Raw genomic sequence first — 19,534 nt, forward strand, 5'->3', positions numbered from 1 at the left:
CATTGCTCTTTTCAAAACGGATATCTTACAACGGTGTGATGAAGCACTGATATTTTACGTAAGTAAAGGAAATATACTATTTGAAGCATTTTATCTCACACAATAATATTTCTCTGCTAAATATATTTTAATTGGAATACTTAGTTGTATTATATATGTAGGCCTATGTAACTTTTTACCGTGTGTTAGGCAAACTGAGGCTTTACTGTCACTAAATACTAGAAAGAGACTTGACATATTGTCTGTGATATTTACCTTTTCAGACCAAAAGTATTTTGTACCAACATGTCTAAACCAATGGATCACGTAAAACGCCCGATGAATGCCTTCATGGTTTGGTCCAGAGCGCAGAGAAGAAAAATGGCTCAGGAGAACCCAAAAATGCACAACTCCGAGATCAGCAAGAGATTGGGAGCGGAGTGGAAACTTCTCACCGAGTCAGAGAAAAGGCCATTCATTGACGAAGCTAAACGACTGAGAGCCATGCACATGAAGGAACACCCTGACTATAAATACAGACCTAGGCGGAAGCCAAAGACTCTGATGAAAAAAGACAAGTTTGCCTTCCCAGTCCCCTACAATCTTGGGGAGCACGACGCGCTTAAAGTTAGCGGTCTATCTCATGGAGCACTTCACGAGTCCCTATTAGGGAACCCAGACAAGGCAGCAGCGGCAGCGGCGGCCGCAGCAGCGAGAGTCTTCTTCAACCCGTCCATGACCACGAACCCCTATTCATTTTTTGACCTCGGGTCGAAGATGTCAGAGCTTTCCTCGCCATCGTTTCCTTACCCATCTCTGGGGTACCCTGGTGGCACGGCTTTCTCTGGAACTGGCGGTGTTGGTGGAACACACACCCACACTCACTCTCATCCAGCCCCGGGCAACCCAGGCTACATGATCCCCTGTAACTGTACGGGCTGGCCCTCTGCGGGTCTTCAGCCACCGCTAGCCTACATCCTGCTGCCTGGCATGGGCAAACCTCAACTTGACTACCCTGCATATGCAGCGGCATTATGATAGGCTATATCGGATTTAGGAGACGTTTAAATGTGAAGAAAAAAAATATTCATGCAAGAGTTTATTATGCATGCACAAACTTGTACATGTGATGAAGTGCTCGTTGTCTCAGATATCACATGTGTATGTATATTGATTAATGCCTTTATCTAAGGTAATTCTTATATAGAGAACTCTCTAAACTAATATTCAGCCATCACCGGGCAAATCCCAGAGGGATAGAACAAAAGGATGGCAGAAATACTGAACTGGGGAGGAAAGGGTATGAGACCTATTTGCCCGTGTCAATGTGAATACTCATTTGAAAGGTACCATATTTGATTTATATCTGTTGCAAATGCACCTGCTTTATTTGTTGTTATCAAGTAGGCCTAGCTTACTGCGTCCCACAACAAATCAGATATAGGTAAACATGAACTGGCCATAATTTTCTAAATATATTGTATCTGATAATTCAATATTGTTTAAGGAGTCTTATCACTGGCTATTATGATTTATATTGTTGGTCAAGAAGGATTGGTAATTGTTTGTCCGTCTGGCTACACTCATGTTGCTTTCTTGTTTCAATCAGAATGACATAAGCCTGTAAATGTGTACAGATAAATGATGCTAATAGTTAATTTGCCATTAGGCTAGTGCTTGAGATAGGGCCTGGAACTGACTGGGTTGTTTGACTAGAAATCCAGTGTATATTTTGAGTTTTTAAACACTGTTTTATAGATGTCTGTAATATTTATTGTTTAGTGGAATGATTATGGTGACCCTGTCGATTGAACAGAGGACATACCTTGTCCTGTAACATTTGCACAGGAAATAGGAAGTGCTTATAGGATGTAATTTATTTAAAAGTATGACCAGCTCAAAAGTTTTTTAATTCGACTACAATCGTTCGCCTTTCTTTCAACATTGGCAAAACACAAAATTATCACTGATCATTTTTGTTTCTTGAGACCTCTGCATTTACGTGCATAAGGAGCATCATTCGTTTTTACTAACTCTTAATGAAGTTGTCTGTTTTGTGTTTTATTTAACACCACTTACATGTACTTTAAACTCTTAAATGCTATTCTTTTCATTTGTTGAACAAAGGATTATAATAAAGCGTATGCGGACAAACATAAATCATCGCTGTAGTTCTTGTTGAATTGCTAACAAGATTTGTATCTGAATTGCCCTGACGTGGTCAGTCCAGGTGAAGTGTAAGGTATCCTCCAAAGGCCGCTTTTGTTGGTGCTGTGAATAGCATTACTTGGAAATCTAAATCAACCCATTGTAATCAAGAGCCAAAACCTGATTTATCTCAATTTTAATCGTGAGTAGGAAGGAAGATACAACTGAGTGGGTTTCTTTTAAGCCCTCTATTCCCAGTAAAAAGGGAGCTCTTTGGGCCTGTAGAACAGGCATCTCTTTGAGGTTTAAAACAGGGCTGAATTAGGTCTAAGTGCCAGCGTCCAATTACAAAACACAACTAACAGCATTGTATTTAATGTATTTTTCTTATTCAATGAAAATACTTCAATATTCTTAGCTATGGCACAGTTTATCACCTCTGCTGTGTGTGTGGTGTGTGTGCGTGTGCGTGTGCGTGTGCCTGTGTCGGGGATATCTGAATTTATGCTCATTATGACATGTAATACATTGGACATGTTATTCAAGCAAACTACCCCTCATAGATAACATTAAGAAGTTAATTCATATGGATCAGAGCGATTATGCAAAACTAATTTAGACTGTCCAGGGATAATTATCTCCGACACGGTTAATTAAACCCTTTCACCACTCTGGATTCTCTATTGTAACACCCCGATCACTTCTCTCCACGGAACTTCCTACTGCGCCCTGGAAATAACGCGCCATTGAGCTTGTTTCATGCAGTATAAAACAAAAAAATAACAAACATTTATCCTCTCATTTATTTCTGCACATTTGAAAACAAACGAAGTCAATGCTTCACGGGGGACTTTTATCTGTATCTTTGGTCCCCATTCTGACACCAATATTTTATAACTTGCTGCTTGGCCTTGTTAGATAATAGGCCTACACGTCAATAGCCTAGAGTATAGGCTATTGTGTGATTTTATTTCGAAAACAGAAAGGATATCTTTTGATTATTGTTTTCTTGAAAGTTAGGCTATCACTTGATTGTTTTTGGTTTGAAATAAGATATTCTGAAAGTGTAGCCAACAGTTTGCTGACCAAAACTCCTGAGAAGGTCGCCAGGTTGATAAAAGAGCGCGCATTACCAGCTCTGTGACCATTTCCCTCTCTTTCTTTGCCCTTTTATTATATTTTACTTAAGGAAAGGGGGAAGAAACCTGAAAGAACTTTTTCTTCACTGGGAGCGTTTAGACGGTCGAGGAGGTTTTGTCTGGGAACAAAACGTGGGTTGGGAGGTTTTTGTGAGAGTGTTGTTTGTTGAAGTGGAGCTCAGCAAAAAGCGGCTGCTTTCCCTCATTGCGATGAAAGCAATCAGTGGTATTTGGAAAACTGTTAGCATTGTGCACTTCTTCTGTGTCCATTGTGGAGGATTTCTTTTCACAAGGTTTTTTTCAGCCGATCCAGCTGGCCGGAGTGAATAGCACTGCGATGTGTACACGCTTTGTCCCACCAAGCCCTTCAAGTAGCCCACTTTGAATGGAGTGAGTTGACACTGCATGACAGTGAAACAACACAATAAAAAATACATGAGCACATGAATAGAAGCAGGAGCATAAATAAATAAAATGGGTGGCCAAAACTGGATAAACTGAATGACAAAACGGTGAAAGAGGAACAAAAATATATTTAACACGCTAGATTAGCATTAGAATGCAATCTACAAGGCAGAACAATTGATGAATAGGTCATCCGGCAAAGAAAGAAATGGACTAAATGCCTTTTGAATAGATATGCTTTTTCTCCATGGAAGAAAACTGGACTCAATGGGAAAGGTGGAGATGCAACTATGCAAATAACTAGGAGGAAACTTTTTTTCCTAGAACATGTTTTTCCAGAGTTGATTCCAAAATAGGCAAGTCATAGAATTACAGACTTTCAGGACTGAACTCCCTGAATGTGAGTGCCAGTGTTGAAAAGGCCTAAACATTTTAAACAATCACGCTCATAAACAAGATTGGATTTCATTATAATTTCATTTTCTAAAAATGTCTTAAAACTGAATGCACAAAGACTGACTGAGGATCTTTCTCAAATCCCTCAATCACAGCTCAAAATTGTATTTAATGTCTCTGATTGCTCCAGTATAACCAAACTCAGCCTCATAGCCAAAACCATGGCCACCAAAACACCATCTATCATGCAGGCTCACACTTGTAGAATCCAGAATGGCTGCGGCAGTATGTCTGTTATGTGACAGTCCAAAAACACATTGTATGGTGTACAGCATAAATCAAGGTTTGACCATATTTTTTTGAAATGGCATGATGTGGACATGTGAACTGAGGGAAGTGTTTGAGATGGCCATCCCTGTCTGTCAAATTCATCCCATGGGGAATGAAGGGTTTTACTTTGACCCTGCTGAGGTGAATATGGCCAACAGGTCAGCATGGAAGGAAACGGCTTGTCTCAGCTTGTCTGCAGTTGATTATGCTATTACACTTTTCGTCCAGACTTCCATCTACCAGTATAATTCTATTCAGGTCTGAAACTAAATATTGTAATACCCCGCTGTAAATAAACTGCATGATTCTCTAACTAAGTCACGTGTCAAACCCGAGAATCTGCGGGTTTTCACTCCTCCCTTGTACTTGACTGATCAATAAGGTCACTGATTAGTTAGGAACTCCTCTCACCTGGGGGTCTAGGTCTTAATTGGACACAACATTAAAAAGAAATAATGAAAACCAGCATACACTCGGTCCTCCATGGAATGAGTTTGACACCCATTTCTCTAAGTGAACAGTGGTCATGCAGCCTTGTGGCAATACAACCTTTCTGTCGTGTGCTGTAATTGGCAGATGGTCACTTGCGTGTAGATAAGGGAAATTAAAATGGAACTAGGGCCTGGATTCAATCAGATCAAGCGTTAACCAGAAGTGGAACTGAGTTGGAGCTGTCAAATCGGTGAGCAGCTGCTCTTGTGATCATTGTGTCGAAGCCACACCCATCTCACTAGCGTTAGAAGTTCAGAATGAAAAAGTGTAGGTTATATATATATATATATAGTTTTGGCAAGTCGGTTAGGACATCTACTTTGTGCATGACACAAATAATTTTTCCAACAATTGTTTACAGACAGATTATTTCCCTTATAATTCACTGTATCACAATTCCAGTGGGTCAGAAGTTTACATACACTAAGTTGACTGTGCCTTTAAACAGCTTGGAAAATTGGCTTTAGAAGCTTCTGATAGGCTAATTGACATCATTTGAGTCAATTGGAGGTGTACCTGTGGATGTATTTCAAGGCCTACCTTCAAACTCAGTGTCTCTTTGCTTGACATCATGGGAAAATCAAAAGAAATCAGCCAAGACCTCAGAAAAAAAATTGTAGACCTCCACAAGTCTGGTTCATTCTTGGGAGCAATTTCCAAACGCCTGTAGGTACCACGTTCATCTGTACAAACAATAGTACGCAAGTATAAACACCATAGGACCACGCAGCCGTCATACCGCTCAGGAAGGAGACGCGTTCTGTCTCCTAGAGATGAACGTACTTTGGTACGAAAAGTGCAAATCAATCCCAGAACAACAGCAAAGGACCTTGTGAAGATGCTGGAGGAAACAGGTACAAAAGTATCTATATCCTCAGTAAAACGAGTCCTATATCGACATAACCTGAAAGGCCGCTCAGCAAGGAAGAAGCCACTGCTCCAAAACCACCATAAAAAAGCCAGACTACGGTTTGCAACTGCACATGGGGACAAAGGGGGGGCTTGCAAGCCGAAGAACACCATCCCAACCGTGAAGCACGGGGGTGGCAGCATCATGCTGTGGGGATGCTTTGCTGTAGGAGGGACTGGTGCACTTCACAAAATAGATGGCATTATGAGGAAAGAAAATTATGTGGATATATTGAAGCAACATCTCAAGACATCAGTCAGGAAGTTAAAGCTTGGTCGCAAATGGGTCTTCCAAATGGACAATGACCCCAAGCATACTTCCAAAGTTGTGGCAAAATGGCTTAAGGACAACACAGTCAAGATATTGGAGTGGCCATCACAAAGCCCTGACCTCAATCCTATAGAACATTTGTGGGCAGAACTGAAAAAGCATGTGCGAGCAAGGAGGCCTACAAACCTGACTCAGTTACACCAGCTCAGTAAGGAGGAATGTGCCAAAATTCATCCAACTTATTGTGGGAAGCTTGTGGAAGGCTACCCAAAACGTTTGACCCAAGTTAAACAATTTAAAGGCAATGCTACCAAATACTAATTGAGTGTATGAAACTTCTGACCCACTGGGAATGTGATGAAAGAAATAAAAGCTGAAATAAATTATTCTCTCTACTATTATTCTGACATTTCACATTCTTAAAATAAAGTGGTGATGCTAACTGACCTAAGACAGGGAATTTTTACTAGGATTAAATGTCAGGAATTGTGAAAAACTGAGTTTAAATGTATTTGGCTAAGATGTATGTAAAACTCCGACTTCAACTGTAAATAATGACTCTCAAATTTAAAATAATTAAACAAAATAATGAAGATTTATATTAGCCCATGCTCAGTCATAGGGTTGCAAAATTCTGGGAAATTTCAATAAAATTCCCTGGTTTTCCTGAATTCCCGAAATCCCAGTTGGAGGATTCCCGGAAGCAGGAAATCCGAAATCCCTCAACCAGGATTTCTGGAAAACCAGCGAATGTATTGAAAGTTCCCTGAACTTTGCACCCCCTACTCAAATCAAATAAAAGTTTATTGGTCATGTACACAGTTTTGCAGATGTTATTGCAGATGCAGTGAAATGCATGTTTCTAGATTTAAAATATTTTTTTCTCTTACATCTATACACAATACCCCATAATGACAAAGTGAAAACATGTTTTTAGAAATTGTAGCACATTTAATAAGAATGAAATCCAGAAATATCTAATTTGCATAAGTATTCTCACCCCTGAGTCAATACATGGTTAGAATCACCTTTGACAGCGATTACAGCTGTGAGTCTTTCAGGGTAAGTCTCTAAGAGCTTTGCACAAGGATTGTACAACATTTGCACATTATTCTTTTTAAAATTCTTCAAGCTCTGTCAAGTTGTTTGTTGAACATTGCTAGACAGCCATTTTGAAGTCTTGCCATAGATTTTCAAGCCGATTTAAGTGAAAACTGTAACTAGGGCACTCAGGAACATTCAATGTCATCTTGCTAAGCAACTCGTGTATATTTGGCCTTGTGTTTTAGGTTATTGTCCTGCTGAAAGGTGAATTTGTCTGTTGGAAAGCAGACTGAACCAGGTTTTCCTCTAGGATTTTGCCTGTGCTTAGCGCTATTCCGTTTATTTTTATCCTAAAAAACGTCCTAGTCCTTGCCGATGACAAGCATAACCATAACATGATGCAGCCACCACCATGCTTGAAAATATGAAGAGTGGTACTCAGTGATGTGTTGTGTTGGATTTGCCCCAAACATAACACATTGTATTCAGGACATACAGTTAATTTCTATGCCACATTTATTTGCAGTTTTACTTTAGTGTCTTATTGCAAACATGATGCATGTTTTGGAATACTTTTGTTCTGTACATGCTTCCTTCTTTTCACTTTGTTATTTAGGTTAGTATTGTGGAGTAATGAGAATGTTGTTGATCCATCCTTAGTTGTCTCCTATCACAGCCATTCAACTCTGCAACTGTTTTAAAGTCACTATTGGCCTCATGGTGAAATCCCTGAGTGGTTCCATTCCTCTCTGGCAACTGAGTTAAGAAGGACGCCTGTATCTTTGTAGTGACTGAAAAGTATGAAAATGTATGCACTCACTAACTGTAAGTCGCTCTGGATAAGAGCGTCTGCTAAATGACTAAAATGTAAAATGTAAATGTATTGATGCACCATCCAAAGTATAATTAATAACTTCAACCTGCTCAAAGGGATATTCGATGTCTGCTTTTTTAATTGTAATGATCTTCCAATAGGTGCCCTTCATTGCAAGGCATTGGAAAACCTCCCTGGTCTTTGTGTTTGAAATTCACTGCTCGACTAAGAGACCTTACATATAATTGTATGTTTGGGGTACAGAGATGAGGTAGTCATTCAAAAATAATGTTAAACACTATTTTTTTTATTAAACTACTATTATATATGATGAGCCATGACTAGAATACAGTATACACACACACTATATATACAAAAGCATGTGGACACCCCTTCAAATCAGTGGATTCCGCTATTTCAGCCACACCCGTTGCTGACAGGTGTATAAATCCGATGACACAGCCATGCAATCGCCATAGACAAACATTGGCAGTAGAATGGCCTTACTGAAGAGCTCAGTGACTTTCAACTTCGCACCGTCATAGGATGCCACCTTTCCAACAAGTCAGTTCGTCAAATTTCTGCCCTGCTAGAGCTGCCCTGGTCAACTGTAAGTGCTGTTATTGTGAAGTGGAAACGTCTAGGAGCAACAACGGCTCAGCCGCGAAGTGGTAGGCCACACAAGCTCACAGAACGGGACCGCCGAGTGCTGAAGCACGTACCGCATAAAAAATAGTCTGTCCTCGGTTACAACACTCACTACCAAGTTCTAAACTGCCTCTGGAAGCAACGTCAGCACAATAACTGTTCGTCGGGAGCTTCATGAAATGGGTTTCCATGGCCAAGCAGCTGCACACAAGCCTAAGATCACCATGAAAATGCCAAGCGTCAGCTGGAGTGGTGTAAAGCTTGCCACCATTGGACTCTGATGCAGTGGAAACGCATTCTCTGGAGTGATGAATCATGCTTCACCATCTGGGAGTCCGATGGACGAATCTGGGTTTGGCGGATGCCAGGAGAATGCTACCTGTCCCAATGCATAGTGCCAACTGTGAAGTTTGGTGGAGGAGGAATAATGGTCTGGGGCTGTTTTTCATGGTTCCAGTGAAGGGAAATCTTAACGCTACAGCATACAATGACATTCTAGATGATTCTGTGTTTCCAATGCCCCGTGCACAAAGCGGGGTCCATATAGAAATGGTTTGTTGAGATCGGTGTGGAAGAACTTGACTGGCCTGCACAGAACTCTGACCTCAACCCCATCGAACACCTTTGAGATTAATTGTAACGCCGAATGCGAGTTTAATTGCCCAACATCAGTGCCCGACCTCACTAATGCTCTTGTGGCTGAATGGAAGGAAGTTCCAGCAGCAGTGTTCCAACATCTAGTGGAAAGCCTTCCCAGAAGAGTAGAGGCTGTTATAGCAGCAAAGGGGGGTTCAACTCCATATTAATGCCCATGATTTTGGAATGAGATGTTCGACTAGCACATGTCCACATACTTTTGGTCATGTAGTGTAGGCGGTGCAGTTGCTGTACCAGACAGTGATACAGCCAGACAGAATGCTCTCGATGGTGCATCTGTAGAAGTTTGTGAGGATCTTAGGAACCAAGTTGTCCATGTGGATGGGGGTGTGCTCTCTCTGCTGTCTCCTGTAGTACACGATCAGCTCCTTCGTTTTGTTAAATTTGAGGGAGAGGTTATTTTCCTGGCACCACTCCGCCAGGGCTCTCACCACCTCCCTGTTGGCTGTCTCATCGTTGTTGGTAATCAGGCCTACCACTGTTGTGTTGATAGCGAACTTGATGATTGAGTTGGAGATGTGCATGGTCATGCAGTCATGGGCGACCAGGGAGTACAGGAGGGGGCTGAGCACACACCCCTGTGGGGCCCCTGTGTTGAGGATCAGCGTGGCGGAGGTGTTGTTGCCTACCTTCACCACCTGGGGTCTGCCGTTCAGGAAGTCTAGGACCCAGTTGCACAGGGTGGGTTTCAGACCCAGGGCCCTGAGCTTAGTGATGAGCTTGGAGGTCACTATGTTGTTGAAGGCTGAGCTGTATTCGAGGAACAGCATTCTTACATACTGTAGGTATTCCTCTTGTCCAGGTGGGATAGAGCAGTGTTCAGTGCAATGGCTATTGCATCATCTGTGGATCTGTTGGGGCGGTATGAAAATTGTAGTGGGTCTAGGGTGTCAGGTAAGGTGGAGGTGATCCTTAACTAGCCTCTCAAAGCACTTCATGATGACAGAAGTGAGTGCTACGGGGCGATAGTCATTTAGTTCAGTTACCTTCGCTTTCTTGGGCACAGGAATAATGGTGAACATCAAGTGGGGACAACAGACTGGGATAGGGAGAGATTTAATATGTCCGTAAACACTCCAGCCAGCTGGTCTGCACATGCTCTGAGGACGCAGCTTGGGATGCCGTCTGGGCTGGCAGCCTTGCGAGGGTTAACACGCTTGAGTATCTTACTCATGTAGGCCACAGAGATCGGGAGCACACAGTCCTCGTGAGCGGCGGGGGCCCACATCGGCAGCTCGGTGTTGTTTTCATCAAAGCCGGCAAAGAAGGTGTTTCGCTTGTCCGGGTGTCCACGACATGGCTTACTTTCCCTTTATAATCAGTGATTGTCTGGAGTTGTCTGGATTTTATTGTCTGGATTGTGTAGATTTTAATTCACACATGTTTATGGACATTTGTGAGATGCCTTGTAGGCCTAGCTATGGTATGTGTTTGTCTTGTCTTTGTGAAAGGGTTCTGGGATGGCAGTTTGTGTATTGTAGAGCAACTCCTGCTCTAAAAAAGGCCCTGCATCTTTTAATGTTCTGAGATTAGAGGCTTGTCCGGGATCAATGACATTTCACAGATACTGGGACACTTGCTGTAAGAGAAAAACATATTTTCCATGTTTAATGAATTGGTTATTACATACCGACTCAATGAACACTACATGTGTGTTATTTAGCACATTGTTTAGTGTGGGTTACTGCTAATGTAAGCTTGAAAGTCAGCTTTATTCGTCACTGACTATAGGACAACATTTATCAGTAATTGAACTGAGGAGTAGAGAGGTCTACAAAGATATCATGTTGGCAATTCATGCTGGCTATACCATTATGTCTTGGACCTTGTGGTTAAGTAATGGCTGTGGAAATCTTTGCAGGGGACAACATTTTTGTCATTATCTTGGATGGTAACCCTATGGGGTAAAACAATTCCCCTGTTACTCAAAATGACACAATCACCTTTTGCTAGAGGAGTTGTATTTACGTAATTTTCACAATGTATTTGAAAATACAATGCCTCTTCAGATGAGGGGATCACACAAGATCAATACAGTAAAGCACTATAATTTCCCATAGATTACATAAGGCAATATGTAATTTATTATAAATTACTCAATAGTTGGGCATTTCTGAATTTGTTTAACTCTTATATGAGTCTCTCATTATACATAATCTTGGAAATTGATGTTTAAAGTGATTTGTGGTCCTCTGTAGCTCAGCTGGTAGAGCACGGCGCTTGTAACGCCAAGGTAGTGGGTTCGATCTCCGGGACCACCCATACACAAAAATGTATGCACGCATGACTGTAAGTCGCTTTGGATAAAAGCGTCTGCTAAATGGCATATTATATTATATTATTTTTATTTTATTTCCAGTTACAGAATAAATTAACAAAATAATTCATTAAACAAAGATGTAGTGTACTGTTAAAGATAATGTAGTGCATTAGAGAATGAAGTCTCATCATTGTCAACATATGCAAATGTTTTTTCTAGTTTCACATTATTTAAAATAAAAAATAAATAAAAAATCCATCTGCACTACACTACATCAATTACATATTGAGAGGCAATGTAAAGGTTTCTCTTATACGATTTCAAGCCTTGGCTGTCTCAGATTTTCATAAACCCCTTCTGATGCACTGATATCATTAGTGTCTTAGTGTTAAAGCCTTTATGTGCCTGTAAGACATTTGTAGAGGGGAGATTAGGCAAATTATCATACATATGTAGCGCTGGTTCAACTCTATGTTGACCTCGGATTGATATACAGACGTTTCTACATTCCTAATTCGCTCGGGGCTACCCCACAAGGGGTTGGATTAAAACCGGGCTTCAATGGCTTAAATGGATCACATTTAGAATTATTTTCTGAGATGAATAATAATAAACCATCATCAGCTCTTTGTTGTTTTTGGGGTATTTATATACAGTATATACATTCTATACATATTATGTATTTACTTGGGGCATGTATTTGGGAATCGCCTGCATATTCTAATTTAGTATGTGTGGAGTCAGAGAGCTACTGCTATAGGGTAGGTTTCTCTCTTAAGAACCTCAAAGAGATCGCTGACTTCTCCAGCTCATTTTAGGCAAATCAAAATGTGAAATGTTCTCTCCTGAAGCAATCTCTCCATCACCAGGTTGTATCAAGAATGTTTATGAAGGCTATGTGCAATATTACCTGTAATCTCCAGAGAAGGACTGGCTACATTTCTTGCTTCTCTATGCTCCCAGGAGGTGAAAATGCCTCAAAAATTATCTTGCTTTGCACCTTTTCCACCACACCTCCATGTCTCAAATCAAAGGCTGCAAACCATACATGTCACTATGCCCAAGGTGACCAGAAGAAATGAGAAAATCTCTATATGCAGTACATTCCCATAAACATGCCACATCCTCTGAAGTCTGGCTCCACTTTTAGGAGGTCCAAGTTTGTTTAAAAGTACATAATGCAATGGGTGTATGGACTCTGCTGGGGCTCAGGAAGGCATGCTGAAATTAGGAACTGCGGGGTGAGTTGAAGGTCTCTTCATGCCCAGGTGAGAGCATGGTGGAAACCAATGTATTTATCACATTTCCACTAACATTATCCATGGGTATCTCGGAAATATTTGAAGTGGTGATTTGGTCTTTTATCAAATAGTACTTTTAGGAATCCATATTATTAAAGGCCACCACAAGATGAGACATTTTTAACTCAAATAACTGGGTTAAACTCCAACAACTTTACATACGTATGCTTGTACTGTCACTGTGGTAAAAAAAATTTGTTGCTGCAGGAGGAATTCGTGAAACTATTTCCTCGTTCTTGTGTTTGTGGAACATCATGCTTTGGAGACACTGAGGAATGATATCTGTGATCATCTGTAAGTATTTTTGGCATAACTGTACAAAATTATTCAGGGAAGGTTTGTTCAGCCTTTGTGTGGTCATCAAATTACTCATCGTTTTCCCCCAGGCCAAGAATTCATCCAACGAAGTCAAGCAGTTACGCAAGATATTATGAGGGAGAGGACTGGGATTTCCTTATGATCTTCGCACGAAATAACAAAAATTATGATCTACAGTAGATATAGCAGCAGCAGTTGACTCAGTGGTCAGCTCTTGTGTTCTGTAGCCTGCCAGACAAAGCTAGCTAGGTCATCTGGGAGCCATTTCTAGGGAATACCTTGTCTTTATTGACAGTATCAAGATTAGACTTCCTGTATAAAGTGTTCAGTGCCTTTCGTAAATAGTTGTGGTATATCACAGAGAGTATAATTCAAAATGGTGTCTTTATTAACTGTATCAGTATCATGTTTACTGTCAACATCAATTACAAATTACTCATAGGAGTAAGAGGATTCGAACATGAATCGAATTGCCATAGGTGTTAGAGACAGGTAGGTGTTAGACAGCTAGGACCAGGGCTACTCCACTGTCTTCATGCCATGACTGTACACTTGTATCCCTTCTTAAACACACATTGAGGACTTGGTAAACAACAGTTCGTGAGGCACAGACTCTCCTCTGTCCTTACTGTAATAAGCTGTCTAACACTAAGGCTCCCACTACTGTCTGAAAGACATTACTACAATAACATTCTCTGATAAGAAACAGTGGAGCTGCTTGATGGTTCTAGATTGTGTCATTTCAGTTCATGAATCCTAGTGGTTTGGTCCAGGGGGCAGTATGAAATCTTCCCACTGACACAATGTGAGTCCTTCTACTCAGTGAGTACTCACTGTACTGGTTCATTGTAGGGATTACTGATCGATTAGTCAATGTCTAGGATTACTGGGAATTGTCAATTCAACTGTAGAATAACTCTAATATGTTCAAGATTGATCCCTGGTTCAGTAGAATGTGTTTACATAAATAAATGTGGAACATCTATGGAGAGGTATTTATTGTTTCTTTTTTTACTGTATTTTATTTTAAGACATTTAACGTCAATTCGAAGGTGTGATTTGGATTAAGTATTTTATGTGATGAGATTAGATAAGACTCGGATCTGAATGATTTAACATGGAATCATGGTGGAGACATGACAGATAAGTAGAGGAGACCGAGGTTGGTTGTCTCACGGGTTAGTTGTCACAGTGCTTATTATTGTGTAATAATTTAAAGATTAAAATGTTTGAATTATTTGAAAGAACTCATCCACCGGGTCAATTAATTTCAGCATGACAAAACATTGAGGTGAGGGGAATGTATGTGTTTTTCAAAAAGGGTATTGGTATTTTCATTATAAATGTTTTAATTATGGGAGTATACATAAAACATAAAACAATTATGTTTGTTGAAAAGAGGAAAGGGAGTGCTACATTCCTAACCAATTTCTGAGTTGCTAGGTCAAGCCATGTGGGGGATTGTTGTCACATGCAATGTGGGGTTGGTAGTCACTATCAACTCCATTATAACCATATTGTTCAGGGACATTGCCACTAGTATACAATAAATCCCAAGCTCTTTTGTGCTGTAGCTTTAAATACCTCCCTTCCCAGTAAACACGAACACCTTTGGCCAACTTATCAAAATGTGTTGGAAATATTTGGTATGGACAGCGTTTGCACATTGGGAAGTTGTCGCCGAGACATCAGAATAGAATGTTGATGCCTGGCCGACATATAAACGATTTTTGAGCTGTAGAATTTAGAATGTAGGTATTCTAAATACATCTATGTCTTGCCAATTAGCAAACTGTCAAAACTGCATCTTCCCGATGCATCATGTATACATCTGTTGGGCAGAGCTATCTGTGCTATCTGGGTTTGTTGCCTCTCTCTCGCACATTTCTTCTGTCACGCATACACACACAAATATGTTGTTCTCAAAGCATAAAATGCAGGATCTTGTTAGGAATATGTTTTATCAAAGAAAGGCTTGGCTATTTCTAAGACTCTGTATGGTATAGTCTCCCGAGTGGCGCAGTGGTCTAAGGCACTGCATCGCAGTGCTAGCTGTGCCACTAGAGATCCTGGTTCGAATCCAGGCTCTGTCGTAGCCGGCCACGACTGGGAGACCCATGGGGCGGCGCACAATTTGCCCAGCGTCGTCCAGGGTAGGGGAGGGAATGGCCGGCAGGGATGTAGCTCAGTTGGTAGAGCATGGCGTTTGCAACGCCAGGGTTGTGGGTTCGATTCCCACGGGGGGCCAGTATAAAGAATTAAATGTATGCACTAACTGTAAGTCGCTCTGGATAAGAGCGTCTGCTAAATGGCTAAAATGTAATGTAAATGTATATTGCTTCATTTCCTGTTACAAAAGGAATAAGCTACTAGAAAACATTGTGACAACCAACTACATACTGTGTGACAACCAACCCCGCGATGGGGCTGGTTGTCATAAGTGGACAGATTGCGTTTGATGGCTTATAACTCCATGTTGGAATAAGATATGAGGATAAAAGGGGGTCCCTATTTCAACCCAAGACCTTGGTTTTCTATTAATGTTGAAAAGAGTCTTGTAAGATATACTGGAGCTGAGAAATACAGACGAGTAAAAAGTGTGACAACCAAACCCAATCTCCTCTACTGTGTTGAAGGAAAGAAATATGATTACTCTCATAAGCCAAACGTGTAATTATGTAGACAATAACCTATTGTTCAGCACAGTCAAACAATATATACATTGACAAAATTAGACTTTGTTGAAATATTGCATTCTACTACTGCTCAGTGTGAAGTAAGAGCATCCACTCTCCCCTTGAAAAAATCCAAAGTGTGTGGCATGTGTAGGATTACTTTGTGAATCCATCAATACATTAAAATAAGATGGAAGGTATACAGCTTTTAAAAAATATTCTGTCAACTGACATGACATTTTTTTGTTCCATTTCCAAATGACCGCTGGCAGAGATTGTCAGCTCTCATATTAAATTCTCAGGTTTTTAGGGCAAAATATATATATCGGAAAGAGAAATAATGAACTTGAAGAGCTGATGCCCCGAGGAGCAGTCACAAAGAATTATATCCTTCTATAAGACAGGACACAGGCAAAAGATAAGTACCTGGCAGTTGGCACACACTGCTACATGTGCCTATCAATAAAACAGATTATTTTAACTGGTTATTACATTGGAGATCTGGGGGGCTCTAGATTGCACCTTTAATGAGAAGGAATGATTCCTTCCCACACTCTCCACAACTACTTGAAGTAAGTGAGATGTAATGCTCACTTCTTCTCCATTTCTCCCAGCACATTAAAATCAAATCTTGCCCACATTAAGTCATAGGCTTTATTTATTCACATTTCAACAGGATTATAATATGCAAAGCTTGATTTGGGATTCACTCTGTGCATTGTGATATCATGGTTTTGCACACAAATTCTGCATACTTGCTTTAATTAACAACAGCAGCAAAATAGATCATTGCCAAATGATATGTTGTTCCATTACTAATCTCCATGTCCTGACATTTTTGAATCCTCAGCCCCCACTTTAGTGGATGACAACTTTGGCTTTATCAGTGGAAGGAGGTGCACCACCTGGTTAACATTAGATTCTGAAAAGCAAAAGGTGAATTTAATCCCAATTTCCTGATGTCAGTTTATTTTAATTTAATTTGTATCTTGAATCGCTCATGGCATCATCAACAACAGCCCCATGTCTACTGTGTAAGAAACACTTTTAAACTATTTTCTGCCTTTAATCTGTCTCTTTACGTAGTAAAAACCATTTGAATACACTATATATATATATATACAAAGGTATGTGGACACCCCTTTAAATTAGTGGATTCTGCTATTTCAGCCACACCCATTGCTGACAGGTGTATAAAATAGAATACATAGCCATGCAGTCTCCATAGACAAACATTGGCAGTAGAATGGCCTTACTGAAGAGTTCAGTGACTTTCAACGTGGCACCGTCATAGGATGCCATCTTTCCAACAAGTCAGTTTGTCAAATTTCTGCCCTGCTAGAGCTGCCACGGTCAACTGTAAGTGCTGTTATTGTGACGTGGAAACGTCTGGGACCGTCAACCCTAATAACGGCTCAGCCGCGAAGTTGTAGGCCACACAAGCTCACAGAACGGGACCACCAAGTGCTGAAGCACGTAGCGCATAAAAATCGTCTGTCGTCGGTTGCAACACTCACTACCGAGTTCCAAACTGCCTCTGGAAGCAACATCAGCACAATAACTTTTAGTCGGGAGCTTCATGAAATGGGTTTCCATGGCCGAGCAGCCGTACACAAGCCTAAGATCACCATGTGCAATGCCAAGCGTCGGCTGAAGTGGTGTAAAGCTCACCGCCATTGGACTCTGGAGCAGTGGAAATGTGTTCTCTGGAGTGATGAATCCCACTTCACCATCTGGCTGTCCGACGGACGAATCTGGGTTTGGCGGATGCCAGGAGAACGCTACCTGCCCCAATGCTAGGCCCCTTAATTCCAGTGAAGGGAAATTAACGCTACAGCATACAGTGACATTCTAGATGATTCTGTGCGTCCAACTTTGTGGCAACCGTTTGGGGAAGACCCTTCCTTGTTTCAGCATGACAATGCCCTGTGCACAAAGCAAGGTCCATACAGAAATGGTTTGTCGAGATCGGTGTGGAAGAACTTGACTGGCCTGCACAGAGCCCTGACCTCAACCCCATCAAACACCTGATGAATTGGCCTAATCACCCAACATCAGTGCCCGACCTCACTATTGCTCTTGTGGCTGAATGGAAGAAAGTCCCCACAGCAATGTTCCAACATCTAGTGCAAAGCCAACCCAGAAGAGTGGAGGCTGTTATAGCAGCAAAGGGGGGACCAATTCCATATTAATGCCCTTTATTTTTGAATGAGCAGGTGTCCACATACTTTTGTTCATGTAGTGCATATGTAAATAGTGTGAATCATGATTTATGTATTACAATACTTCAAATTGTATATAGCTACTGCTGTATACCCTGCCTGTGCTGTCATGGTGTACTGATGGTCACAAATGCATAATTGTTATGGGACCCATGTCATATTCAGCAGCAAATGCACATTTTCAATCTTTAAACTTGGTCAGCATATGAAACGTGCCATTCGTTGTACTCATTAAGAGCATGACTTCATACCTTAATTGTGAAATAATGTAAAGGTCTTCAGAATAAATCTATTATGAATGGTCCACTCAGATTTCACATGTTGCTGTGTGAACACATCGAGAACAGAGCAACTGTTGTAATGTTGTCTGTTCCTTGTCATTATAGTAGAGTTATACAGAGCAGTACTGACTCTTGAACAAAGCATGTGTATTGGCTTTGTTTTGAGGTGCTGTGAAACTGACCTGGATGTAACATGTTCACATCTTAATTGATTAATTAATTCAGCACACCTCGACTAACCTGTACCCACGCACATTGACTCGCTACCGGTACCCCCTGTATATAGCCTCATTATTGTTATTTTATTGTGTTACTTAAAAAAATATGTTATTTTTTATTTTTTTCATTTAGTTTAGGAAATATTTTCTTAACTCTATTTTCTTACAACTGCATTGCTGGCTAAGGGCTTGTAAGTAAGCATTTCACGGTAAGGTCTACACCTGTTGTATTCGGCGCATGTGACAAATAAAATGTGATTTGATTTGAAGTCAGGAGGAGGACTGGAGAGAGGGATGGAAAAAGCGAGCGAGAGAGAGAAATAGAGGTCCGTCCATACTTCCTTTTCTCATTGTGATGACTATAGACTAACAAAAGCAGGCATGACATGTTCAAGTACCTGTGGACATTCCTTATTCTGAGATCTCTCTCCTCAGTCAGAGAGGCCCTTCATTTGGAAGAGTGTGTTGAATAATGTTCATGCTTTTTTATATCACTTAGCTTACATGGTCTCATTCTGCCCTAGTGCTGCCTTAAAGTGCATATAAAATAGCTCCCATATAAAGCTGCCAATAGTAACATGAATGTAAAGACTAGTTATTTGGCCCAATGGTACAGAGTGGCAGCACTGCTTCTGCAGTCAATGAGGCCACAGATTAAAGTTTCCTAGGTGGAAAAGGTCTGAAACTGCCTGCACACAAAGTTTTCAAGCAAATAGGAAATGTAGTTGTTTGCTATAATCTGAAATGGGTCATGTGGAAAAGTGTTTCTTGAATTGCTATTTCAAAATGGGTTGAAGGCTAGAGCCTTCACCAGCACCCTAACTTTTCCTTATGACTGGTACCCATAGAAAGTGTCATAGGTGACACACTAGGAACTTGAATGAGTTCAAACCAGCTCCAGACTTTACTGAAGAGATTAAGGAAGGCAGGTGTAAAAATACATATAGTTGACATAGAGCACTAATGAGACATAGATTTATGGATGTAGGGCGCTTTAGAAATGCAAAGTCAATGACTGGGGCTGTCA

At 40.8% G+C, this 19,534-nt stretch overlaps 1 protein-coding gene across 1 annotated transcript; it reads left to right on the top strand.

Moving 5' to 3' along the window:
• Nucleotides 1–285: 285 nt before the first annotated feature.
• sox21b (SRY-box transcription factor 21b) lies at nt 286–2,124 on the top strand (the record flags this gene model as incomplete). The annotated part of the gene is made up of 1 exon (XM_084179262.1): nt 286–2,124. The coding sequence occupies one exon, from the start codon at nt 286–288 to the stop codon at nt 1,015–1,017; it is 732 nt and encodes a 243-aa protein (XP_084035388.1). The 3' UTR covers nt 1,018–2,124.
• Between the last annotated feature and the right edge of the window lie 17,410 nt (nt 2,125–19,534).

Source organism: Coregonus lavaretus (genome assembly GCF_964263955.1).
Source record: "Coregonus lavaretus genome assembly, chromosome: 16".
NCBI classification, from domain to species: Eukaryota; Metazoa; Chordata; class Actinopteri; order Salmoniformes; family Salmonidae; genus Coregonus; species Coregonus lavaretus.